At 64.1% G+C, this 24,949-nt stretch overlaps 2 protein-coding genes across 10 annotated transcripts in view; both read left to right on the top strand.

Moving 5' to 3' along the window:
• KIF1A (kinesin family member 1A) overlaps positions 1 to 10,198 on the top strand; it is an 85,355-nt gene extending 75,157 nt beyond the window's left edge. For all 8 annotated transcript variants that reach the window (XM_047773978.1, XM_047773976.1, XM_047773975.1 and 5 more), the window contains 10 exons: positions 475 to 608; positions 1,459 to 1,520; positions 1,819 to 1,964; positions 2,431 to 2,631; positions 3,046 to 3,123; positions 3,923 to 4,047; positions 5,287 to 5,442; positions 5,650 to 5,842; positions 6,727 to 6,845; positions 7,222 to 10,198. In XM_047773978.1, the coding sequence (XP_047629934.1) occupies positions 475 to 608; positions 1,459 to 1,520; positions 1,819 to 1,964; positions 2,431 to 2,631; positions 3,046 to 3,123; positions 3,923 to 4,047; positions 5,287 to 5,442; positions 5,650 to 5,842; positions 6,727 to 6,845; positions 7,222 to 7,264 (1,257 nt within the window). In that variant the 3' untranslated portion in view covers positions 7,265 to 10,198. The remainder of the gene's footprint in view (positions 1 to 474; positions 609 to 1,458; positions 1,521 to 1,818; positions 1,965 to 2,430; positions 2,632 to 3,045; positions 3,124 to 3,922; positions 4,048 to 5,286; positions 5,443 to 5,649; positions 5,843 to 6,726; positions 6,846 to 7,221) is intronic.
• Positions 10,199 to 14,769: 4,571 nt separating this feature from the next.
• Positions 14,770 to 20,000, top strand: LOC125123710 (aquaporin-12-like). Of its 2 annotated transcripts, XM_047773971.1 has the most exons (3): positions 14,770 to 15,585; positions 16,365 to 16,481; positions 19,620 to 20,000. In XM_047773971.1, exons 1-3 carry the CDS (start codon positions 14,979 to 14,981, stop codon positions 19,811 to 19,813), a joined length of 918 nt encoding a protein of 305 aa, XP_047629927.1. In that variant the 5' UTR covers positions 14,770 to 14,978; the 3' UTR covers positions 19,814 to 20,000. The 2 variants fall into 2 exon arrangements, 1 of the variants encoding a protein (XP_047629927.1); XR_007134124.1 differs by lacking the exons at positions 14,770 to 15,585; positions 16,365 to 16,481 and adding an exon at positions 18,537 to 19,022 and having other exon boundaries at positions 19,620 to 19,680.
• The last annotated feature ends 4,949 nt before the right edge of the window (positions 20,001 to 24,949 follow it).

Below are 24,949 nucleotides of genomic sequence, written 5' to 3'. Positions count from 1 at the left end.
CAGGGCCCCGCCTCGACAGACCCAGGACACGTCAGCTTTGTCGGCAGTCACCCTGGGACTCAGGAAGACAAAAGATCGGGCTAAGGCAGCCCCTCCCTCGCTGTGCTGTAGTTTCCTGGGGCATTTTGTTTTCAGAGTTAAAACATGGGTGCACAGACAGGGTTGAGTCAGATGCTCACACGGGGAGCATGTGGCCCCGATGCCACGGCGAGGCAGCTGAGGCCCGGGTCTGGGATGCCGAGGGCCCCCCTGCACAGACATCTGGCCCCCGGCAGCGCTGTGCCGGCTCTTACCGCAGGATTTGGCTCAAGCCAGGAGTAGAGGCCCCACCTGGGCCTGGGGCTGCCCCAGGGCCCAGGGAGGTCCCGTGGGTGCTGTGACTCCCGTGGTGCCCGGAGGAGAGGGGCCGGGGGTGCCTGGGGCAGGTGGCCTGGCCTGGCCTTACGTCCGAGCCCCACCTCGCGCGCTCTGCAGATGGAGAACTGCACGCAGCCAGCCATCGTCACCAAGGACTTCTGCATGGTCTTCTACTCCCGCGACGCCAAGCTGCCGGCCTCACGCTCCATCCGCAACCTGTTCGGCAGTGGGAGCCTGCGGGCCTCGGAGAGGTGAGGCTGCCCGGGTGGGCGGGGGAGCAGCCTGTCGCGGGCTGGCCCCGCGAGAGGCCCCGGCTCCCGGGTCTGTCTCACTCAGGTCATCAGTGGAGGCCACTGGGCCCTTGTGGGGACAGTGATGTCACGCTCGGGGGCATGAGAGAGCCAGGGTCTGCCTGCAGGGGTGCAGCAGGAGGGCCGGGGGTCCTGGGGGCAGGTCTTGGGGCCACAGGGCTCTGTGCTACCGGGACCGCGCACCCCACATGGTGGGAGAAGCTGGGGAAACAGCTGGTTGGGAAGGGGGCCTCTGGACTGCGCTTCTGGAAGAACGTGGGCTGAGCCTGTGCCTCTGGGGCGCTTGTGCCACCTGGGGAGCCGGACACCAGGACCAGCTGTCCCTTCTTGCACTCTGACCACTCACGCTCCGGGGGCGGGGGGGTCATCGAGGCCGTGAGGAAGGTGCCCTGCCCCAGCAGCCGGGACCACCGAGGGTCACCTTCACCTTCAGTGAGGCCCCCCCCCACTGTCCGGTGGGCCCTGCCTCCCGGCCACTCTGGGCACAGCTGGGAGGAAGGGGTGTGGGGGTCAGGACCCCATGGCCTTGGGCTGCCAGGATTCTGTCATCCATGAGGTCATCTGGGGAGCGTGGGCCCCTCTCCGCCAGCAGATTAGAGGGGGGCCCTTGGAAGAACCAGGGGTCCCAAGAGAAAGGAGGCCTGACAGGTGTCTGGGATGGGCTCTGCACATGGACTGTCTCGTGGCCTGGGGCGCCGTGGGCCTCGTGCTCAGTGTGCATTTGAGGTGGTGAGAGTCAGGGCCCGTCTGTCACCCTGCCCGGTGACGGTGTCCCCAACCCTCCCTGCAGCAACCGCGTGACGGGCGTGTACGAGCTCAGCCTGTGCCACGTGGCCGATGCAGGCAGCCCAGGTGGGTATCTGTCCTGCTGTCTCTGCGTGGGGATGGCGGGGGCACTTTCTTGGAACCAGGGACCGAGTCCCCGGGGTCACTTGGGTGACCTTGGCCAACCTGCCATTCGGGAAGGTCTCTCACCTGGGGCCCCGATGTTCCCTCTGGAGTCACTGGGGGGCTGTAGGACAGTGCGGCCCAGACAGGCGGCAGGGGGGTGGCAGGGACGGCTGTGACCTCTGGTTCTGGGGGCCGGGTGGGCCCGCCCCCGTTGGGGGGGGTCAGCCCACCGGTAGAGCGTGTCCCCGGGTCCCTCCAGGGACACAGCGGCGCCGCAGGCGGGTGCTGGATACCTCTGTGGCCTATGTGCGCGGCGAGGAGAACCTGGCGGGCTGGAGGCCGCGGAGCGACAGCCTCATCCTGGACCACCAGTGGGAGCTGGAGAAGCTGAGTCTCCTGCAGGAGGTGAGCGCAGACGGCACGACCGCCCGTCGCAGGGCTCAGGGCACAGGACAAACGGCCACCGGCCTGGAACGGGAGGTGTACCCTTGAGCGCGACTCTCGGGCGTGTCGCAGGGACGAGAGGAGACCTGGGAAGAAAGGGGGGGCGGGGCAGGGCTGAGGCCCTTCTGTGGTTCCTGGCGGGGCAGCCAGTGTCCTGCCGCTGGGCACTGACCCCTGGCCCGGGGCGCGGGGGGGAGGTGGACGCGCGAACCCACGTCCCTCTTCTGGGCCCTCCCCGAGAGACCAAGGCCGCAGGCACACGGCCCCCCAGGAAGTGGGCGCGGGAACACTCTGTCCGTCTGCTCACTGGGCACTCGAGCCGGTCTGTGGGCTCCGGGGCGCACACGCGGGGCGGCCTGACCGGTGCTCCGAGAGGCCGCCCTGCCCCAGCGGGCGCGGAGGTGAAGCCGCGTGCTCTGCGGCGCAGGTGGAGAAGACCAGGCACTACCTGTTGCTGCGGGAGAAGCTGGAGACGGCGCAGCGGCCCGGCCCCGAGGCCCTGTCCCCCGCCTCCAGCGAGGACTCTGAGGCCCACAGCTCGTCCAGCGCCTCCTCCCCGCTTGCGGCTGAGGGCCGGCCGTCGTCCCTGGAGGCTCCCAACGAGAGGCAGCGGGAGCTGGCTGTCAAGGTGGGTGGCAGGTGGGCAGTACTGGTGCCAGTGACCCTTCAGGGCCGCCGGGGCCTGGGAGAAGGACAATCCGTAGAATCACCTTGACCCTGTCCCCCCCCCCCACCAACCCACATTGGAACTGGGGACCTTTTACAATCTGCTGTCTCAAGCAGTGACCTCCCCTCTCCTGAGTACCTGTGCTAATGGGGAGCTCAGCACCTACAGCCCTGTGTGCTGGCAGGGGGGCCTCTTGCACTTGGACGCTGCTGCCCCCGCATCCAGGCCCCAGACTGCTCGAGGAGGCTTCCTCCACGGCTCCATCCCTGGAGAGGTGTGCAGGTGTGCCCACCTTGACCCAGGGCGCCCAGGCCCTCAGGCAGTGACCGAGCCAGGTCCTGGGAGGCTCCTGACCAGGCGTTTGCTCTCCCGCAGTGCTTACGGCTCCTCACCCACTCCTTCAACAGAGAGTACACCCACGGCCACGTCTGCATCAGCGCCAGCGAGAGCAAGGTGGGCGGGGCCCACAGGGGCCCTTGGCACCAAGAGTGGGCAATAAGGGTTTGCTTGGAGCCTGCCTCTCAGCTAGAGGGGTGCCTCAGGGCCAAGGGGCTGGGGTCCGTGCAGGGCGGGCAGCCAGGGGCCAGCTGGGTCCTCTTGGCGCCCTCCCGGGCTCCCACTCTCTTCCCGGGCCCCTGCCCGGCCCGGCCCTCACCCCCGCTGCCTCTGTCCTGGGCTGGCCGAGCCTCCTTCTTTCCCCTGGGCAGCCATCCTGGCCCTGCAGCCCTGTACCCGTCCCTAAGCTGGGCCAGCTCTTGTGCTGACCCCCGTGGAGCCCTGGAGGCCGGCCCTGCACTGCGTCAGGCCCAGAGCGCCAACCTGGTTCCAGCCGCGACCAGACCTCCCTCCCGGCTCCCCGGCCCATCGCCGGTCCTCGCGCTGACCCGCCCTTGTCCTCTGCGCTGGTCTCTCCCTCTCCCTCCCTGTGCCGGGGTTGTCAGGCGGCACATCCCAAAGTCGGGGCTCAGAGATGCCACCTTCCCGCCCCCACCCGGCGGTCCTCCCGCCGTCTTTGGGGCTCAGAGCCTCGAGTCGCCCCTTAGGCAGGTAGAGCCTGCGGTCCTGGCAGGCCGGGCCGGGGGCTCGCCGGGGCTGGGCCAGGGCGGGAGCCTGGGAAGAGGGTCTGGCTGGCAGCTGGAGTTGGGGGCACCCTGAACGGGAGGTAAAACGTAAACAGAGGAGCCGCTGCAGGGGTGTCCCCTCCCACAGAGGGCCCCGAGACTGCCCCCCAAGGGCTCGCTCTCCTCCACAGCTCTCCGAGATGTCTGTGACCCTGCTGCGGGACCCGTCCATGTCCCCTCTGGGGGCGGCCACACTCACCCCCTCCTCCACCTGCCCCTCCCTGGTCGAAGGGCGGTACGGAGCCCCTGACCTGAGGTAAGTGAGCTCCCGGCTCCTGGAGGAGCTTCCCCCCCGCGAGCTGACCAGCGGCCAGGACCGTGACTGGCACAGAGCGCCAGACGGCCGCAGACATCTAGGCCAGGGCCGGGGCGAAGGTTCTGCCCGGCCAGGCTGGGGGGGCCTCGCCTGAGGTCATTTTCTGCTAGAGCGTAGACTTACTGGGAAGTCAGGAATGAAACCAAAACACGAAACAAAAAGCCCTTTTCACGGGCAGCACTTAGTGGGGCAAACAGGGCAAAGCTGGGCCCAGAGCCCTTAAACCCGCCTGACATCGCCTCCCAGCGTTGCAGACACCACTCCTGCCTGACCCATCAGATTTTAGCCCCAAATTTTCTTCTTCTTCTTTTTTTTTCTTTTTGCCTTTTCTAGGGCCGCACCCACGGCATATGGAGGTTCCCAGGCTAGGGGTCTCATCGGAGCTGGAGCCGCCAGCCTACACCACAGTCACAACCACGCCAGATCCGAGCCGCATCTGCGACACCACAGCTCACGGCAACGCCGGATCCTTAACCCACTGAGCAAGGGCAGGGACCGAACCCGCAACCTCGTGGTTCCTAGTTGGATTCGTTAACCACTGCGCCACGATGGGAACTCCCCAGATTTTCTTCTTGAAAGAAAAAGAATTCCTGTCGTGGCTCAGTGGAAACAAATCTGCCCGGCATCAGTGAGGACGTAGGTCCTCAGATCCCGCGTTGCTGTGGCCGTAGTGTAGGCTGGTGGCTACAGCTTCAATTTGACCCTGGGCCTGGGAACCCTCAGGTGCCGCGGGGGCGGCCTTAAAAAGCAAAGCAAAGTAAAAGGCATCAAGCCCTCTGGGCAGCGTCCTGCGCTGGGCCTCCTTGGCCACCAGGCTGGTCACTCTGGGCCTGGCGGCTGCCGCGGACCGACAGCTCCCTCCATGCAGACCGTCCCTGAGAGTCGAGTCGGCTTCAGCTGAATTTTGGAGACGGAGGCTGGTGCGGCTTTCCCGGGGTGGGCAGGGGGGCGGGGGGGGGGGTGTCAGGACGCCCGAAGGGAGAAGGTGCCGCGTTGCATAGGATCCCACCTGCCTGCACGGCGCCATCCTAGGATCAGGCGGGCATGGCGGGCAGACTGAGAAGGGTGCCCGCAGCAGCTCGGGGGTGACGCTGGCCGTGGGGAGGCCAGTAAAGGTGGCTCCCGGGCTGGCGAGGAGCCTCCAGGCAGGAGTGCAGCGGCTTCCCTCCGCTCTCCCAGGACCCCGCAGCCCTGCTCCCGGCCGGCCAGCCCCGAGCCCGAGCCCCTGCCGGAGGCAGATTCGAAGAAGCTCCCCTTCCCTGCCCGGGGGGCATCAGAGGCCGACAAGGAGACCCCACGCCTGCTGGTCCCCGACATCCAGGAGATCCGGGTCAGGTGCGTGGGGTCCCGCCCCTGCAAGGACAGGCAGGCCGCCCCCGACCTAGAGCGGGGGAGCTCCGCGCCAGGGGGTCAAGCAGGTGCCACCCCCCAGAGGTAGGGCAGGCGTGGAGAAGGGCAGGAGGAGGACCAGAGCTAGGGCTGGGGGCCCCGGCTGGGGACCTGGTGGGCAGCTGCGGACACGGGGTTCGGATGTCCCCCCAGCCCGATCGTCTCCAAGAAGGGGTACCTGCACTTCCTGGAGCCGCACACGGCCGGCTGGGCCAAGCGCTTCGTGGTGGTACGGCGGCCCTACGCCTACATGTACAACAGCGACAAGGACGCCGTGGAGAGGTTTGTGCTCAACCTGTCCACGGCCCAGGTCGAGTACAGCGAGGACCAGCAGGCCATGCTCAAGGTGCGGGCACGGCTGCGGGGCCCCTGGGGCCGGAGCGGGCGGGAGCGGGTCCTCCTCTGCGGGCCCTGTGGCCGCCCGCTGCCCCCCCCCGGGCCGTCCAGGCCGGTCTGTCCTGATCGAGGACATCGGGGTCGGCCTCACCGTCCCTCTGCCCCTCGTGTCCCAGGGTCACTCTGCCCACCCCCGGGGCTCCTGGCCCCGGTGCCCAGCGGCGATGGGTGGGGCAGGCACAGCCGCCTCCTGTTGGACGGCTGACCACACAGTCCTTACCCTGGTGCCTGCCGTAGGCGTCACCAAGCCCCGGAGGGCTGGCAGGGCAGTGGGCTCAAGAGCCCAGACTCCTGCCCTCCTGGCTTTGCTTCTGCTCCTCTCTAAGCCGGCGATGGCCCAGGACATGTGCACGAGGAGCCCCGACTCCTCCTGGCGGGTGGCCACAGGGCCCACCGGGCACTGACTCCCTGTCGGGGGAGCAGGCCGTGTGAGCTCAGCCTGCCATGCTGCGGGCCTGGCCTTGAGAGAAGATGCCAGGATTCCTGGGGCCTGGACGACACGTCTGGACCAAGCAGCTGAGCCAGGGTCCCATGGGCAGGGACCTTGGCTCAGGAGTTGACGCATCCCTCTGGGACACAGAGCCGTGACAGGGCAGCCCTGGGGCACGGCCACGGGGAAGAGACGAGACGGGGGGTCGTAGCTCAGAGGCTCTGGAAGGGCTCAGGGCGGGGAGGCTGGCGCAGCTCTGCCCTTCCTGCGGGTCTTTGCTCCTGCTTCCCAGCCCCCGATGGTCCCCGGGCGGCCGCCTCCCGTCCTGCCCAGTCCCTCTGGGGTGGCGACGGCAGGAGCTGAGCGCTGAGGGTGGCTGGCTCCTCACGGCGCCCCCTTTGCAGACCCCCAACACGTTTGCCGTGTGCACGGAGCACCGTGGGATCCTGCTGCAGGCCAACAGCGACAAGGACATGCACGACTGGCTGTACGCCTTCAACCCCCTCCTGGCCGGGACCATACGGTGAGCGCCTCCCGCGGGGGGTCGGGGCCCTTCCTGACCGACCACCCGCGTGCCCGTCCTCAGGCAGCTGCGCCCCACGACGTGTATGGGTCCCTGGCACTTTCAGGACTGGGCCCACCAGGGGGCCCGTGTGGGGGGAGCTCCCGCCCGCCGGTGGTCAGGCTGGGGGCCGGCAGGGACTCGGTAAAGGAGCCGGGGCGGGGCGGGGGCGGGGGCGGCTGCTCCCTCCGGGTCACACGGACGGGAAGCGGAGATGAAGTCTCTGGGGGGGGGGCGTGGATGAGGGAAGCAGGTGCGGGGCCAGGCTGCGCCTCACGCCGGCATCCTGGCGCCTCCTGCCCACCCTGACCCCCACTTCTCTCCCGACCCCGCCCAGGTCCAAGCTCTCCAGGAGGAGGTCGGCCCAGATGCGGGTCTGAGCCAGCGCCCTCCCGGGACAGCCAGCAGGCCCGACCCCGCTCCCCCGTCCTCGTCACCATCTGTCGTGTCACCCGCCACCCAGCCCTGCCCCCGCCGGACAGCCCAGGCGCCCCCTCCTCCTGGGGACGGCGCGCTGGGCCCTGCGAGCCCACCGCTGGCCAGGGACCTACCACACGACCCGTCGTGCTCCCAGCAGAGGCCGTGTTTGTTGCCCTTTCTTCCAGAACATGCCCTGGGTGGGGAGAGCTGGGCGCCGCCCGGAAGGCTAGAGGGCGCCAGGCACGGAGGCACCGCTGATATTTTTTTAAGCATAGACAGACTTCTAATTAATATACGTTAGTTAGTGACATTGAGACAGCCCCTCAGAAGTTAACTCTAAGCCTGTGTTCTATTTATAAGTATTTATTTCTAACCCTCACGTAGACCTGCAGGGCGCAGGGGCCCCGCCCCTATTTGTTCCCACACCCGAGGCACAGGCGGGGTCGGGGCAGCCGCCTCGGGGACCGTGGCAAGGAGGCATCTGGACAGGCTGGGCACCTCCTGGTTGGCAGCCCGGGAAGTGCACCTGCCCGGGCCGGAGCTGAGGCTTCTCCCCAGCTGCACGTCGGGCAGGCCCCGGCCCGGGGGGGGGTGTGTGTGCGCATGTCGGGGCTGACGCCCGACGTCCCAGGAGCCCAGAAGGCGGCGTGCGTTACTTGTAGCAGGAGGTGGGGTCCACGTGTCACCTGGACAGCGGCCTCCTGAGATGCGCGTGTCCAAGATGACACTGGCAGCGTCCCCGGGGAGCGCATGGGAGGGGAGATGCCGGGCTGTGGGGCTGGCCTGGTGGGAACAGGAGGGAGAGCAGCAGGACCCACCTGGCTGGCCGGAGGCAGGAGGCTGGCTCTGGAGGCAGTCGCGGGTGACGGTCAGGTAGTGAGGGGCACATGGCGCGGCCCCTCCAGCCGCAGCGAGACGGGGCTGAGCTCTAGGCCACCGCCGGAGGAAATCTGTGACCTCTCCTGTCGGCCCCACGAGAGGAGTTTCCGTGGGGCCCATCGAGACATGTGACCCTTGGGGTCAGGTGAGCACGGCCAGCGCTGGGGTCGCGTCAGCAGAGGGCTTCCTCGTGTGTCTGAGAGTGCCACGTGCGTCCCATCCTGACCTCTTGTGACATATCCATTTCGTCCCCTGTGCGACCCATGTCTGGGGCAGGAGTCAGCCCCGGGCTGAGAGTCTGTTGTGTGCGGTGCCCAGGCCATAAACCCTTCAGAAAAACCACAGGCCTGGGGTCTTCAGGGCCCTGTACCCACCCCCATGGCACAGCTGGCCTCCTGCAGCTCAAGGAAAATAGCGCCCCAGCCCAAGACCCATCCCCACCATGGCCCCTAAGAGCAGCAAGGGTTCCTGTTCTGGGTTGAAATCAAACACTGTGCGGAGAGCTGGAGGCCTGTGCTCCCTCTGGGTGTCCCTTGGGGTGCAGGCCGAGACGCAGAGAGTAGGGGTGACAGCACCCTGGGAACCAGCACGCCCTCTGGCTTTTACGATGGCCTGGAGGGCAGGGAGGGAAAGCAGGTTGGGGGAGTTACTCTGAGACCAGCAGGTCCAAAACGCGGGGAGGCAGAGCTGCCAGGCCTAGGCCACGGCCCACTCAGGTCAGCCAGCCTGAAGCTGTGGGCCCTCTCCCCCAGGGCACAGGTGTCTGGGGCCAGCCAGCCTGCAGAGCACCTGCTGAGGGGGGCGGGGCTGAGGGAAGGGGGCCTCGGGAGGCTTTCTGGAAGCCGCCCCAAATCCAGGAGCCTCCGTGACCATGGAGGCCTCCAGGGCTGCTTCTCAGCCTCATGCTGCCTGGGCAGCGAGCGGGAGCCAGGTGTGGGCCACCTGATGTCCCCTACCCGTCATCACTTCCTCCCTCAGGCCTGCTTCAGCGCCAGCTCCTGGCTCTGAGTCCAGAAACACGGAGTTGCTGGGAAGAGAATCCCGTCGAGGGGTCGGGAAGGCTGCTTCTCCTGCCCGGTGCCGTCCCAGCCAGGGGGAGGTGGTGTGGGACTGGGCTTCCGCGTCTCTGATGTGGGCGGCTGCTCTGGAGTCCCCGAGGGGCCTCGGGTCGTAGGGAGCCGTCAGGAGAGCCAGGTGCTGTGTCCCGCAAGCAAGGAGGGAAAGGAGGGTCCCGAAGGCATGTCTTGGGCCGTTTTTGTTTCAGTGCTTGATGCCGCACAGGCCGCAGCCTCGTTGTGTTTGCGGGAGGATCGTGCTCCCGGGGAGGGCGCGCTGTCCTCCAGGGAGAGGTGAGCCCGCCCGCAGGGGCCCCAGGGAGGGAGACGCTGGCTCCCCGCTGTCGGGCCCCACCCTGGTGTCACCCTGCTGGTGTCCAGCGTGGGTGTTGAGATGCCCGTAAGTTCCAAGGCCTCCTCGCTCCGAGTTCATAACGTAAGGCGCCAGCGTTCCGGTCACTGAACCCACACGCGCACACACGCCCAGGAGGGCTGCGGGGAGGTCTCCCGCCAGTCCCGCCCCACCCCCCACCCCCCAACGCCAGCACCTCTGGGGCTGACATGACCGGGAGCTTGAGGAGGGTCCCCTATTGTGGCTGATGTCACAGACACGCGTGGGCTGCTGCCCTGGTCCTCGGCGGCTCTCTCCAGCCCAGGGACCCCAGAGGCCCCCTCCTTTATCCCTGGGGCTGGCCAAGCACTCCCCGGGAGAGACAGGAGGCTGGGGCCTCTTCCCAGGCCCGTGCTCCCTGCAGCCAGCCGTCCCCCGAGTTCCCCCGTGGCTTGTACATATGTGGTTGTGTGGCACACCCAGCCCCTGCACCGTAACTGCCATCCCGCTGTGACTAGTTCCCTGCTGTCCTAAACCCAAGCGTTAGGCTCTAGGCTCCTGTACCGCGTGTGTGCACTTGAGGCTCTGTCCGGTTAAGAAATAAACATGGCTCTTTATGCAACACCAGACCCGTGGGTCTCCGCTGTGGCTTTGTTTTTGCATCGGGTCTTTTTGCCGGGCCTTAAGGAGCCGCAGGGCCGGGGCTCCAGCCCAGCCTGGAGACAGCACACACCTCCCCAGGGGCGAGGCAGGGAGGGGAGGGCCTCGAGGGGTCAGAGGTACAAGAGGGTGTTTATTGTGGGAGCACCCGCCTGTGTCCTCCAGGTACCCGCAGGTGTGCCAGCCGCGTGTCCAGACAACCTCAAGTCATTTTGTGTGGTCGGCATTGCCCCGTATCATATGCAGACAAAGATGTTATAAGAAAATAAAGCTCTAGGCCAATATCCTTCATCAACGTAGAAACAAAAATCTTCAGTAGCATTTTACCAAACTGAATGCAGCAGCACTTAAAAAAAAGGTTGATACCTCACGACCAAGTTGGGTTTCTCCTGAGAATACAAGTTTGGTTCACAAACCAGTCAGCGTAATTCGTTATATTAAATTAATGAAAGAAAAATCATTATTATCATGTCTTCACACAGGAAAAGTATTTGACAGAGAGTTCCCTCGTGTCTCAGTGGAAATGAATCCAGCTGGTACCCCTGGCCTTGCTCAGTGGGTTAAGGATCCGGCGTGGCTGTGAGCCGGGGTGCAGGTCGCAGATGCAGCTCGGATCTGGTGTGGCTGTGGCTGTGGTGCAGGCCGGCAGCTGCAGCTCCAATACAACCCCTAGCCTGGGAACCTCCGTATGCTGAGAGTGTGGCCCTAGAAAAGACCAAAAAAGAAAGAAAGACAACCCCACCCCAATCCATTGCTCATTAAAACTTTAAATAGATGACTTCCTTAACCTGATAAAGGATACCTATAATACATCTACAGTGGACATCATACGTGTACCCAAACGGGAATGCTTCACGCTTAAGACTGGAAACAAGACAAAAGATGTCCTCTGTCACCCCCCCCCCCCCGCCACTCAGCGTGGCCGTGGAGAGCCTGACCAGGTCGACGGGGCAGAATCAAGAAAGAAAACGCGCACAGGTCAGAACGGAAGAAGGGCACAAGCTGTCGTCAGGGAAACGTCCCGCGGTAGAGGGAAGCAGTAGGGTGACTAGGCAGGTCCTGCTGTGGTTCAACGGGCTTGGCGGTGGCGCCGGAGCTCTGGGCTGCAGGTTCCATCCCCGGCCAGGCACCGTGGGTTAAGGAGGCAGCATGGCTGCACCTGCAGTGTAGGTTGCAGCCGCGGCTGGGATTATTCAGCCCCTGGCTTGGGGACTTCCGTATGCCGAGGGTGCGGCTGAAAAAGGGAAAAAAGCATGAAAATCTTCACAACACCAACTTCAAAGACACCACGCGTCTCATCCCTCGCTCCTGGGGGCAAAAATGGCAACCGCTTTGGGGGCAGCTATGACTGCACCTTAGAAAAACAAACACTCATCTGCCCTGAGGTCTGGAAAAATTCCGTAGGTATTTAACCCCCCACCCCAAATTAAAACATTTCTCTGCAAGGACCTATATGTACGCGCTGATCACTTGCATTCGTGGAGAAAAAGAACAAGAACCTAAATGTGTGTTTATCATCAGAAAAGTGGACAAACAAGTTGGGGTTCATCCGGAGCAACCAAGGAACAGGACCCTCCACCTCCCCGGCGGCCCCCGCCTGCAGGCAGCCCGACTCGGCCCCGTGGCCCCGGACTCCGTTCCTTGCGACTCTCTGTGGTGACGGGGAGCAGGAACGAGACCCCTCTGACTGGGGCAGGGTCGACGGGCAAGGGACCCGAGACTTTCTGGAGAGACGTCCCTTCCAGGAAAGGAGGGGCGACCTGGGTGTTCGCATCTGTCCCACGGCGGAGGTTCGCGCTTCGATGGGTGCGCCTCACACATTCAGGGGTGAGCTGAACACGCAAGGTAGCCTGTCTAGAAATAACTCAGCTCACGCCGGTTGTTCAGGATGGGTAACCACGGGGCTCCCGCGGGGGCTCTGGAGTGTTCTGACCTGAGCTGGACAGGTCAGGTGGACAGCTGGGGAGAGCCCCCCAACGGCACGCGCCCTTCTCTGCCTGAGCCCGGAGGGAGACCCCGTGTTGTCGAAAACAGTTGAGTTTTATTTAAACCAAACCGAAGGCTGCGGTCCTGAGCGCAGCTTCCCAGGTCTCTGGGTCCCAGAGAAGCGGGGTTTTCAGCACAGGTTCCTGTCTTGTCGGAACAAATGAGTCAGGGATGCGTTCCTTAGAGGTTTCAAACAAACAAGCAGCCTGTGCACGTCCAGCGCGTCCAGTGTGGCCTCTGCACCCGGGAAGGGAGTCTCGTCACCCAGGGAGCACCAGCAGCAGCATCCCAGGAGGATGAGGAAATCGGCCTTTAACGGGGGCCCGCGTCCCCTCTGGTCGATGCGCCCTTTCCTTTAACGACGAGGCAGGTGGACCGCAGCCAGGCTGTCCCAGGCGGCATAAGAGCAGGTTAACTCATGCCTAAGCCAGAGCGACTTCTTCCTACCTCAGCAGGCAAACATTTCTTTCATCCTCGGCTTCTGTGCACCCAGCTGCCAGGTCCCTGTGGTTTCCAGAACATTCCCCGTGACTCCGAGAGGGTGGGGCCCCGGCAGGAGGCAAGGACAGGCACCCACACCCCAGGCCGGAGTCTGGAGGCTTGGCCGCCTTTCAGGGCGAGGTCTGGGTCGGGGGGATCCACGGCTGCCCCGGGGACCTTCCTCCTGGGGTTGAGCGCACCCTGCTCCCACCTCTGGGAAAGTTCTGAACCTCAAATCATGTACCAGGACAGCTAAAAATATCAGCTCCTTGTCCCAGGAGCTGGGTCCCACCCTCCCTGGGTCTGGGTCGCCAGGTGCTGGGAGGGAATCAGAACAAGGGGACCTGACGGGGTGGGGCCGGGGCAGATGAAGGGCCTGCAGCGCAGCAAGACTGGTTTTGTGGCAAGAGCACAGGACGCCATGGCGGGTGTGAGCCCCCAGTAAATGTGCTGTGACTTGCCTGGGAGGCGGTGCCCGACTGGGGCCAGGGTGGCCGGGCCCGGCTCTCACCCTCCTGCCGGCGGTGGCGGGCACAGCAGGACCTTTGGGACGGCTCCCTGGGGAGGAGGGGGGTGTCGTGGTGAGGGGTGGTCTTGGCGGTCTACTGAGGGGCAGGTGGGGCACGGCAGGACAGGGACGGGCTGTGAGGGAGGCCAGCAGCTGCTGCAGGGCCTGGGGGTCTTCCAGGTGGGCACCGGGTGGGGTGGGGGGTGGGGGTCCCCTGTACCGTGTCCTGAGGGATCTGGACGCGGGCCTTAGCCCTGCGCTCGGAGCCCGCCTTCCCAGCTCTGTCTGGCCTTCTGCAGGGGATGGGGGTTGGGACATGGGGCACGGGAGGTGGCACTCTTCTTCCATGGGCCGGCCTGCCCTGCTGATCCCTCCGTCCCGCTGTGCCCTGCAGGGCATGGCCAGTGACAGAGCCAAGTCCCAGAGACCTCAACTAGGGTTTTCTTTTCTTCTTCTTCCTTTTTTTTTTTTTTTTTTCTTTTTAAGGCCACGCCTGTGGCATATGGAAGGTTCCAGGTTAGGGGTCAAATCAGAGCTGCAGTTGCAGGCCCACGCCACAGCCACAGCAGCATGGCTCATGGCAACTCCGGATCCTTAACCCACCGAGTGAGGCCAGCGTTCGAACCCGCATCCTCACAGAGACTCTGTCGGGGTCCTGACCCGCTGAGCCAGCGGGAACTCCTCGACTGGGCTCTTCAACAGCAGGTGCCCTCCAACCCCAGCTCATCCCCCGCCCCGAAGCATCCTGTCCGGGATCCCTTACTTGCCCAGCCCGACCCCCTCTCCCTGCTGCTGGACAGGCCTGCGGGAGGGGCTCAGGGTCCCCTGCCAAGCTCCCCTCCCCTGTGGCCTCTGAGCCTCGCTCAGCCTGTTCCCTTGGCCTGGAATGATCAGTCCACCAGGAGTTGCCCAGGGTATCCAAGGCAGCCGCCCCAATGTCCTCAGCAAGGCCCACTCCTCCTCCCTGGGCGTCCGCTCCTCCTTCGGTCATGGGGTCACTGTGGGGCGTCCGCGACCATGACGTAAGGCCTTATGTTCTTGCAGCCTAGCCAGTGTCCAGCACAAAGTCACCAGCAGATCCCAGACTCCCAGTCCCTCTGGACTTGACAGCCACGGCCCTGCGACAGGCCTTCAGGAAGGGGTCACCCTGGGCGCGACTGGGGTGCTGCGAGGCAGTCACAGGGACGCCCCCTTGTCCCGGATGGTCTCTCCTCCAAGGTCCTCACATGCCGGGAGCTGAAGGAAGGCCCTGAACTTCCCAGGCAGCGTTCAGCTGGGCTGACTCGCAGCTTCTTAGGGATGCGCTCTGTGCGCTCCCTCCAGGCAGAGAGGAAGTGCACGCCAGGCGGGCCCGTCTCTGCAGGTGCAGCTTCCGCGCGTCCAGAGCATGGCTGCTGGGGCGCCCGCAGCTTCCTGGTGTGGGGACACTGGGTCCCAGTGCACAGCTGCCTTCGCTGAGGGAACTGCTGGCAGGTGAGCCAGATGGCAGGCAGAGCCAGGGACCCTCACCCAGGTGGGGACAGGGCCCAGGTTCAGGGAACTGCCAGGCTGTGCCTGGGTGTGAGTCACGGAGCCCTGGTGGCTCTGATGTCTCCTGCCCTAGGAGGACGCCTGGCCGAGGGGCGGGGCTGGCGGTGCCGGAGCAGGTGTGGTGCTCCCACGGCCAGCGGCCCAGGTGGACCCTCCCAGAGCCCCCGGCTGAGGTCCGGGCAGCCAGCGCCTGACACGTCAGCTCAGGTCCCCTGCTCAGCCCGGCTCACCGAGCCTCAGGGCCGATGGCCGGTCTGAACGTGTCCTTCTCCTTCTTCTGCGCCACCTTCGCCCTCTGCCAGGCGGCCAGGCGTGTGGCCAAGGCCCTGCTCTCGGGGGGTGCCTATGCCCACTTTGCCCGGGAGGTGGTGGGTGCTGCCCAGTTGGGGGCCTGCTGCCTGGAGATGGGCATGCTGGTGGAGATCGGCCCCTGGGCCGGGGGCTTCGGGCCGGACCTGCTGCTGACCCTGCTCTTCCTGCTCTTCCTGGCGCACGGGGCGACCTTGGACGGGGCCTCGGCCAATCCCACCGTGTCCTTGCAGGAGTTCCTCCTGGCCGAGGCCTCTCTGCCCAGCACCCTGCTGAAGCTGGCAGGCCAGGCGCTGGGCATGCAGGTGGCCCGCGCCCTGACGCGGCTCTTCTGGGCCTGGGAGCTCAGCGACATGCACGTCCTGCAGCACCTCATGGAGGCGCACTGCAGCTCGGCCCTGCGCACGGCCGTGCCCCACGGTGCGCTGGTGGAGGGCTCCTGTGCCTTCTTCTTCCACCTGACGCTGCTCCGCTTCCAGAACAGTCATCCAGTGTACAGGGTGCCAGCTGTGGCCCTGCTGGTCACTGTCATGGCCTATACAGGTGAGGCTTGGCGGTCTGTCCCCCGGGACCCCCGGGCCCCGGGGCCACTCCACACACCTGCACTTGTGGATGCCCGGGAGAGGGGCTGCTGGCTGAGGCGCCACAGAGACAGGGTGGCCAACTCCTGGGTCCTTGGTGGGGATGGTGGCCCCCTGGGAGGGACACAGCGTGCTGGGCTAGGAGTCCAGGCCCGTCAGGGCCATCCTTCCTATCTGGGTCTGTCCACACCACCAGCTGTTCCTGTTTATCCCAGAAGGTCTATACCCAAGGCAGGTGGGGCAGCCAGTGGGGTTGCTTCAGAGCCCAGGCTCTGACATCCTCGGTCTCCCCTCCTAGAGGGCCCAGGCCGGTCTTTTCTTCCTTACCGACCGCGTCACCTACCTGCTTGGCCCACGTGTCCCCCGCTCCCCCCCCCCCCCGGGACAGCTCTCTTATGCCTCTTTTCCTTGTCTGGGGTCTGTCCCCCACCAGGCCAAGTGTCCTGACCAAGCCCTCCCGGGACCCTCAGCCCCTGTGGACACGGCCCCAGGCTCTCCCCCAGGCCGAGCCCCAGCTCTGGCCCTGCTCACAGGCTGTGGTCAGCCCGGCCCGGGGCTGAGGGACGCCGCCCTCCTCCGCATGTCCCCACAGGGACAAGGGCAGGGACGAGGGCATGAACGAGCCCAGCTCCCGGCTTGGGTCCCGGAAGCCCAGTACAATAGGGCCCGAGGTGGGGATGCGAGGGTGGGTTGGGTCCCAGCGGGAACTGGGGCTGCAGGCAGGGGTGCGTCTTCCCACAGCTGGGCCCCTCACGGCTGCCTTCTTCAACCCCGCCCTGGCCGCCTCCATCACCTTCCACTGCTCCGGGCACACCTTGCTGCAGTACGCCCAGGTGTACTGGCTGGGCCCTCTCACAGGTAAGGGCAGAGGGGTCCGTGGGGGCAGGTGGACGAGGCAGGCCCTGGGCAGCAGCTCACACCTGCGGAACAGGAATGACACGCAGGCACTCCAGGGGCACCCACCCGCAGGGTCCCGCTCAAGTGGCGGGAGGCGATTCAGGGGCTGCTGGTCCCCGGGCGTTTCCTGGCCGTGGGGTCCTGAGGGGAGGGGAGAGGCCAGGTCAGGGCCCCCATGGGCTCCGTGACGTAGATGCCGGGGGTCAGGGGGGACTCTTCCTCGGCTGCAGCTATAGCCCCGCAGGAAAGGCGCCTGGAGTCACGTGCTCCTGTCTTTGAGCACCTGGCGGAGGGGCATGAGCAGCCCATCTTGGTTTGGCCACTGTCACAGAGGGGGCTGGAGCCAGGAAGGAAGGCGGTAGGACGGTGAGAGGCAGACCCTCTGAGAGGGCTGAGCAGACGGGCAGGGACGGCGCCCACCCGGGGGGCTCCCAGTGTCCAGTTCCCATGGGGGAGGCCACCTTGCAGCCCCCGAAGCTGGAGGGCTGCCCTCAGCTCGCCGTACCGGAGGCCCTTCCTTCCCAGTAGGTGTGTCTGAGCAGAGGTGTGGCAAAGGCCCACCGGCGGGCCGGCTGCAGGGCGAGGTCGTGGCCACTGTCCCCAGCCACAAGACCCCTGGGATTCTGGCCCCAGGGGGGTGGGGGGCGGTCTGAGGCCCAGGTGGGGGTCCCGCCCTCTCCTGCACCGGCTTGCAGGACCTTGGCCCCAATGAGCTCCCCACACCCTTATCGGATGGGTCATTGGGTGTCTCTGGAAGCCTCCTCCCACGTCTGTCTGCACCGGGGGAGCAGCAGGGAGCACGGCCTCGGCCTCCGGGGCAGCGGGAAGGGGGAGAGAAACAAGAGGGGCCTCTGTCGTCCCTGGAAAGATATCGCTGTTGTAACTTCGTTTCCATTGTGTCACTGCCTTGGGTGCGTGTCGTCCTAGGAAATGCACCAAGATAAGCCCGGGTCCCCTCTGCCAGGCAGCAGCTTCTCTTGCAGCTGAGCGCTCAGCCGTGTCCGCCTCCAAATCACGGGCTTGAGGGCTGCGCAGCACCGCTCAGTGTCGGCGGCCACCCTGGCCCTCCCTGTGGACGGGAGGACTGGACGTGCTCCTCGGCCGCCTCCGGCCCATGTCCTCCGGTCCTGTCCTCGGGGATGGCAAAGGTCCCTTGGGGGCGGCAGGCCGTCAGGCTCTAAGTGGTGCTACCAGCGTCAACTCCGCCCCGAGCCGAGGCCGCCTGTCCCGAGGGAGGGGTGGTCCCTGCTTTTCTTGCGCTCAGTGCTCTAAGCACATAAGTTTCACAACTTGTAGCCCCCGCGTCCCCGCTGTTAACGTCCCCGCGATGTACGGATGACCAGGCAGCCCCTGGGCCCATCCTCCCTCCAGCAGCCCCGAGTTGTGTCCTCGGCTCCCTGTGCCCTGGTCCTGAGAGGGGTCCTAGCAGGGACATCAGACCTGGGCGCTTGAAGCGTCTTGGCTCTGACCCCACTTGACCGCCGTGGGGGGTGCGCGGGGATGGAACCCTCCCCCTGGGATTCCAAGGCCCATCCTGGCCCCGGGCCCAGCCGGCGCCCCACAGCAAAGCACCTGCCGGGTTCCCCGGGGGCGGCGCCCGTCTGGGTGGGGTTCTTGCCGCCTGAAGGGGAGGGCCTCCCTCCATGACCCCCTGGGCTCCGTGCTCGTCAGTGCTGCGCTGCCTGGGCTGGGGTCACTCCCTCCATTCCCTGGGTCGGTCCGCCTCTTCTCACAGAACAGTCCCCCTGGGCCGAGGCCACCCCGCCCCCACGCAGCCTCGTCGTGACCTGACGACGTACATCCGCCGACATCTCCTTTCAAGGAAACTCACACTCGGAGGTTCCAGGGATGACCTGGATCTGGGGGGACACCGTTCAACCCAGCCCAGCCTCTCACTCCAGAGCTGCCAGGGCAACGAGGGCGCCTAGGAAGGCTGCGGAGAGGGGCGGGGCGACACCCGGTTGCCACGCCCACTTCCTTCCCGGGTGGGCGGGGCCTCCATCGCGGGGGCGGGGGCGGAGTCCGGGCGGGTCTGCACACGTCTTTCCAGCGGCATCCGGCGGGCGTGCGGGGCCTGGGGCGAGCGCTTCCCGCGCAGACCCGCCGTCCCGACTCGCAGGCTGGCGCCCGGTGAGCCCCCCTCCGGGGCCTGGGCTGCCGGCCGCTGAGACTTTGGGGGCGTCTCGTGGAAAGAAAGGGGCTGTTTCCCGGCCTCCGCGTCGCGGTGGCGGCTCCCCTGATTCCGCTGGCGTCTGGCGTCCGCTTGCTTTTCTGCTCCGGACCGCGAGCTGCCCTCTCCTCCTCTCCCGCGTCCTGGTGGGCTGACACCGTTCTCAAAACCGCTTTCGGGCATTTGAGAGCAGTCTCCGGGAGCAATCCTTGCCCAAACGGTGTGCGCTCCGTTCACCGACCTTGTCGGGTTCAGCGAGGCCGGAGGCCGCGCCCCCTGGCGCTGACGGGGGAGGGGCTGCCCTGGGCGGGGCCGCCCGAGAAGGAAAGCAGGTGCGTCAAGAGGGGCGTGGGTACATGTGGGCACGGGGGCCATTCTGCGGAGCCACCGCGACTGGAGGTGTCCCTGGAGGCCAGGCCTGGCCAGGGTGCCCTGACCTTTGCGAGAGCTGCTGGTGAGGCCCACATGCTGCAGTTTCATTCCTTCAAAGACTTACACCAGCCTAGGAAAGGCGCTTTCTTCTCCTGCCGCCCCCCGACCTGGACGGCCCGGGGGGGGGGCCTCCACTCCCGGGGTTCTGAGCAGAACCTGGGGAGGGAGGCAGGTCGGCCCTGACCCTCAGCGCCCTTGCTCTTTCCCTCGTCTGTCCTGTCCCACCCCCCAAAAATAGCCACCCCCACAGGGTGACAGGTCACCTTGCCCAGGCAACCCGGGAATTGAGGCGGAGACTCCGGACATCTGTACAGGGAGTGCTGGGCCCGGCTCCCCAGAGGACAGCCCTGAAGTGCATGTGGTTCTGATGGCTTGTCCAGGCAAGGGCCCCCTGGTCTGGGTCTGCAGGCCCCCGTCCTGTGCAGGGCCTGGAGGTGAGCGTCCCGGTCGCCTTGTGCTGCGGCGAGCCCTCTGGCGTGACACTTGGTCTCCTGCAGGGATGGTCCTGGCTGTCCTGCTGTATCACGGCCACCTCCCTCGCCTTTTCCAGAAGAACCTGCTCTACCGTCAGAAGAACAAGTACCGCACCCCGAGAGGAAAGCCAGCTCCTGGGCCCGGAGTCACCCAGATGCCTGCCGAGGGCTGCAGGGGACAGGGGCCTGGCCTGCGAGGCGCGGGCAGCAGCTGCTGAGGACGGGCCCTGGCTGGACCCTGGGGCCTCCCGGAGCTGAGCAGGGACCAGACCGGCCCCCACCTCCCCGGAAACCACTTGTCAATAAACCATCCCTGAGACCTGCGCCTCCCTGGGCCTGAGAGGCTTGTGACGGGCAGGCAGGCTGAGGCCGGGCCGCGGTGGGGTCTCCTCCTCCCTCTTCCCAGCAGGCCTCTTGCCTCTTCTTTACAGAATCAGAATCGAAGGTGAGAGAGGGGGAGGGCTGAAGGCCCCGGGTGAGTCGGCCGGTCCCGAGCACACCGGAGGTGGCTGGTTGCAGAGCGGGTGCCTGGACACGCCCCGGCGCCCACAGCCCCAGAGGCCGAGACCCCGGCAGAAGCCGAGGGTGAGGGCAGGGGCCCGAGGCTGCAGAGGAGAGGGTCAGCTCCTGTCCCACCAGGGCAGCTGTCCTGCAGGTGCTCACAGCCAGGCGACCCCCTGGGGCCTTGACTGCAGTCCCTACCAGGCTGGGAGGGGCCTCCAGCCTCTTCTCCCCGAGACCAGAGCTGATCTGGAATCTTCCACGTTAAGGCTATGAAGCCCTCTCCTCTGGGGCTCCTGGAGCCCCGACCAGAGCCCAAGGCCCCACCCTCTCCTCTGGCTGAGAAGGGCGGGCAGGGACCCCGAGGACAGGCCTGGGGATGCCGTGGAGGCAGTGTCTTCCTGCACCAGCTGGCGGGGTGGGGGGAGAAGAATCCCTCCCCCCCCCACACCTCCTGTGGCTGCCCCATCACCCCTTGCACAGGCTCCCCTGCCCGGCCTGGGTGGGCCCCAGCCTCCTCTCTCAGTGGCTGCCTGGGTGGCTGAGAGCTAGTCCCGAAGGCCCCCCTGGGAGAGGGCCTGGCAGCCTCCTGTGTCTTCCGGGGGCCTGACGGGCTGTGCGGGGGCTTCCAGAGACAGGACCGTGAGCATGAGGTGGTGATGGGCTGGGGGCAACCAGCTCCTCTCACGGGGGGCTCTGGGTGGGATGTGGCAGGGCCAACGCTGGGGGCCAGTCACTGCAGCAGCAGCAGTGGTCAGAGGTTGGAACCCTGGGCGGAGAAAGGGGCTCCTCACTGGGCAGAACCAGGCCCCAAACGGAGTGGCGGGTGCCTCTGTCCCCACAGAGTCCCTGCAGCTCCTAACGGATGCTTCCAGGGCGGAAACTGCTGGTGCTGGGGCAGTAAATGGTATCAGTGAATTCGTCTGAGAAAAGCAAACACGTGGACATTGCAGAAGAGCATGTCAGCGAGTGATTGGAATTATTCCAGCAGTTTAGAATCTCTATTTTGAAAAACTTCAGTGTTGCGAAGCAAAACCCACAGGTTTGGAAAAAACCAGAATGAAAGTTAAGGAACACTCTCTTCCACAGAAAAGAGCACAATTTTCATGTGAAACTTTGACAAACCAATTACTAATGTGGATGACAATTTAAAAATTACTTTTTGGGAGTTCCTGTTGTGGTCCAGCAGAAACGAATCCGACTAGGAACCATGAGGTTGTGGGTTCGATCCCTGGCCTCACTCAGTGGGTTAAGGATCCGGCGTTGGCGTGAGCTGTAGTGTAGGTCGCAGACACGGCTTGGATCTGGTGTTGCTGTGGCTGTGGTGGAGGCCAGCGGCTACAGTTCCAATGAGACCCCTAGCCTGGGAACCTCCCATATGCTGCGGATGTGGCCCTAAAAAGACAAAATACAAAAAAAAAAAAATTCCTTTTTTTATGTGGTTGAAGATACAGTGATAAAGTGCACACAGAGGTGTTTGAATTACATGCAAATCGTGAATGAGTTTCTTATAGGAGCTCCACGATTTATAGGAAATACTAAGATGTCGGTGTATATTGGGAGTTTCCTGGTCACTCAGCAGGTTAAGGATCTGGTGTTGCCACTGCTGTGACACAGATTGGATCCTTTGCCTGAGAACTGCATGTCATGCGCACAGCCAAAATACAAAAAAAAAAAAAAAAGTCACCTGTAGATTTGCATTTAAATTCAAAACTTCACAAGGCTGATTTGTATGAAGAGTCGACTCTTTTCAGAAAAATTGCTCTCAAAAACATCATCAGCTTTCACTGTCCTAACATTTACTTTCAAAATAATTAGAAAGTGTCCCAATGCCATCACAGCCTGTGATTAATGCTCTGAACAGCCCCAGCCATGATTTCATCCACAGAAAGCTCCTTCTCCAAGTTAAAAATGGTCAAAAAGGATTGGCAAGTCCATATTTGCCCAGAGGGACTGATTCTGCTTTCAGTGAGATGAGCTGAAAATGGAGTTGCTGAATACATACATTTTGATTACTTGACAAATTTGCAGAAAAGGGAGACAGGAAAGTCATTTGATAACAATCTTTCAGTAATAAAGTATTATTTATTATGTTGTATGAAAGGCACACCATGCTTTTCACACTAAGTTTACATTGTGTTAACCTAAACAATAAAACAGCAGCTATGCTATCAGTAAAATGGATTTATCTGGGAGCAGCAAATAATTGCAATTCAGAACCTTGCCACCCCATGCAAGTCCAGTAAAACGAAGGAGAGGGAACCCTTTTACGGAGGAGAGGGGAGTGTGGGAGGGGCCGTTCTAAATAAAAAGTCGATTGGATGAAACTGGAGGTCCGAAGTGATTCTTAGAGAAACAGAACCATTCTAATCAAAGGGACTCCACACAGTGCTCAGAGCAAAACTTGGAAAATTTTGGCTGAGTTTTATGCATTTCAAAAAAAAAAAAAATAGCCACCTCTCCCGTCTTTACAGACTGGCCTTGTACTGGGCAAGGCCTGGCCAGGTGTTCAAGGGGCCTCTGAAACCTGGGAGGCAGTGCAACGTTTCAGGGCTTGTGCACACAATTGCCGAATGAGAGCAACCTGTTGGGTTGTGTTTTTTCTTTCATCATTTCGGGCTCCACCTGGTGTCTGTTTGTGGTACTGCGGGTCCCCTGGGGCCTCAGCAGCAAGCCTCCTGCCCCCACGCGGCCAGATCAGAACAGCTCCCAGTCCCCTCGGGACAGGGCACAATGCCCACCCCGGGAGCTGGGGACACATCCAGGGTGAGGGCTGCTCTCTGCAAACACTGGCTTGGACTAGAAAATGTTGGAGTTGGGAGTTCCCGTTGTGGGTCAGTGGTTAACAAACCCGACTAGTATCCACGAGGACACGGGTTCGATCCCTGGCCTTGCTCCGTGGGTTGGGGATCCTGTGTTGCCGTGAGCTGGGGTGTAGGTCACAGATATGGCTCAGACCTGGCGTTGCTGTGGCTGTGGTGTAGGCCGGCGGCTGCAGCTCCGATTCAACCCCTATCCTGGAAACATCTGAATGCTGTGGGTGCGGCCCCCAAAAAATAAAAAGAAAATTAAAAGAAAAAAAGCGTCTGAGTCACAGAAAAGGCGAAACGAACAACCTGGGGTGTGTGGATTTGGCCTTACACACGCGTGTGTACACACGGTTCGGAGCAGAGACCCCAGCAGGGCACTACGGCAGCTGGCCTGCCCGGGGACAGGGGGTGGGGCAGGGGCGTTTCCTCAGGGTCTGTGCCCCAGGCCCCCGGCCCTGAGCAGGCACCTGCCCTAAGCGGCCTGGACACCTGCCTCCTGACAGAGGGTCCTGGGGGCAGCTAGGGAGGCCTTGGGGGGCCCAGCTTCTCCCAGGGGAGCTCCCAGGCGTGGGCCGCAGGACGGGGTCTGCTCAGGGCCTGCTGTGGCAGATGCGGGAGGGGAGGCAGGAGGTCCTGCTGTGGGTGGTGGGGGTTCACCCTCACTGTGCCGCCCTCTGCTGAGGCCTCCAGGCGCAGCCCTGGCGCGTTCTCAGCCCCAACTCCCTGCCCCTGGGACACTCTAACCTGCCCGCTTTGAAGACTGGAGGTGATCAGGTGGTGCTGGGAGGGGGCCCGGGGCACACTCTGGGGGGCACTAGCGGGCCTGCAGCGGGGCCAGGGCTGCCCTGCACTCACCTGCGGCTTCCCCGCCTCTACACATCAGGCTCCACGTCCAAGCTCAAGGAAGGGCCCTCGACGGGAGCTCCTGTGGTGGCTCAGTGGAAGCGAATCTGACTAGCATCCACGAGGACACAGGTTCAATCCCTGGCCTCGCTCCATGGGTTAAGGATCCAGGTTGCCGTGAGCTGGGGTGTAGGTCGCAGAGATGGCTTGGATCCTGCGTTGCTGTGGCTGTGGGGTAGGCCAGCAGCTGCAGCTCCGATTCGGCCCCTAGCCTGGGAACCTCCCTATGCCACGGGTGCGGCCCTAAAAAGATAAGGGGCGGCTGAGGACAGAGAACCTGGGACCAGCTTGCAGGTTTTCTGTTGGTCTACAAGTCGGAAACTGCTCTGAAAGCAAACTGCATGGAAAAAAAGACAAACAGCAGAAGAAACAGTCGCAAACAAGAAATACCGCGGCAGAAGGACGGCCTATCCACGCCGTCAATAGCACAGGGGACGCGAAGGGACCAAAGAGGCCAGTGGGCAGCCTGGCAGAACGGACACGGAGACACGTCCAAATCCGTGTCGCCTGTAAGAGGCTCAGGTCAGCGACCCTCGCACCGGGAGGCTGAGCGGGAAAGGATGGAGAAAGATACGCCAGGCAAACAGTTACTGAGGTCAAATCAGAGCAAAGGAAATGACCAGCGACAGAGACAACTCATGCTGGTGAAGGGTTCACATACCAGCCAGCGAGGCGAGTGCACGCACCACACGTGGAGCTGTTCTAGAAGCCTCCGCGTCTGTGGACGCAGCTCCGCCCTGACTTGTGCGTGGGCCGCGCCCCTCCTCCATCCGCCCTCCCCGGGCCCCGGGGAGACGGGGGACGCTCTCTGGCAGGAGCTGCCCGGGCCCCTGGTGTTGAGCGGGAGCACATGGCAGCCCTTCGTGCCAAACCGCCCCACGGCTGAGACAAGCGTGGATCCAGTCGCGCGTCCCAATTCCCCATCGGACGGAGGACCAAAGCGTCCCCCGTTTCTCTGAAGATGAAAGGGTTTCTTGTCTGAAGAGGTGCAGACCCTCGGGGCCGGTTCCCTTGGGCTCTCCGAGCCTTTGCGTCTACCACCTGCCCGCGACGCCCAGGCGGAGTCGGGGTGCGCTCCTGGCTGGACCTGGGCTGCCCCAGGCGCCTGTGGCCTCCGTCTCTCTGGCCAAGGGACACAGC

This window comes from Phacochoerus africanus, chromosome 3 (assembly GCF_016906955.1).
Source record: "Phacochoerus africanus isolate WHEZ1 chromosome 3, ROS_Pafr_v1, whole genome shotgun sequence".
NCBI lineage: Eukaryota > Metazoa > Chordata > Mammalia > Artiodactyla > Suidae > Phacochoerus > Phacochoerus africanus.
Note: the sequence above shows the minus strand (reverse complement) of the source record. Positions and strands in the feature narration are given on the sequence as shown.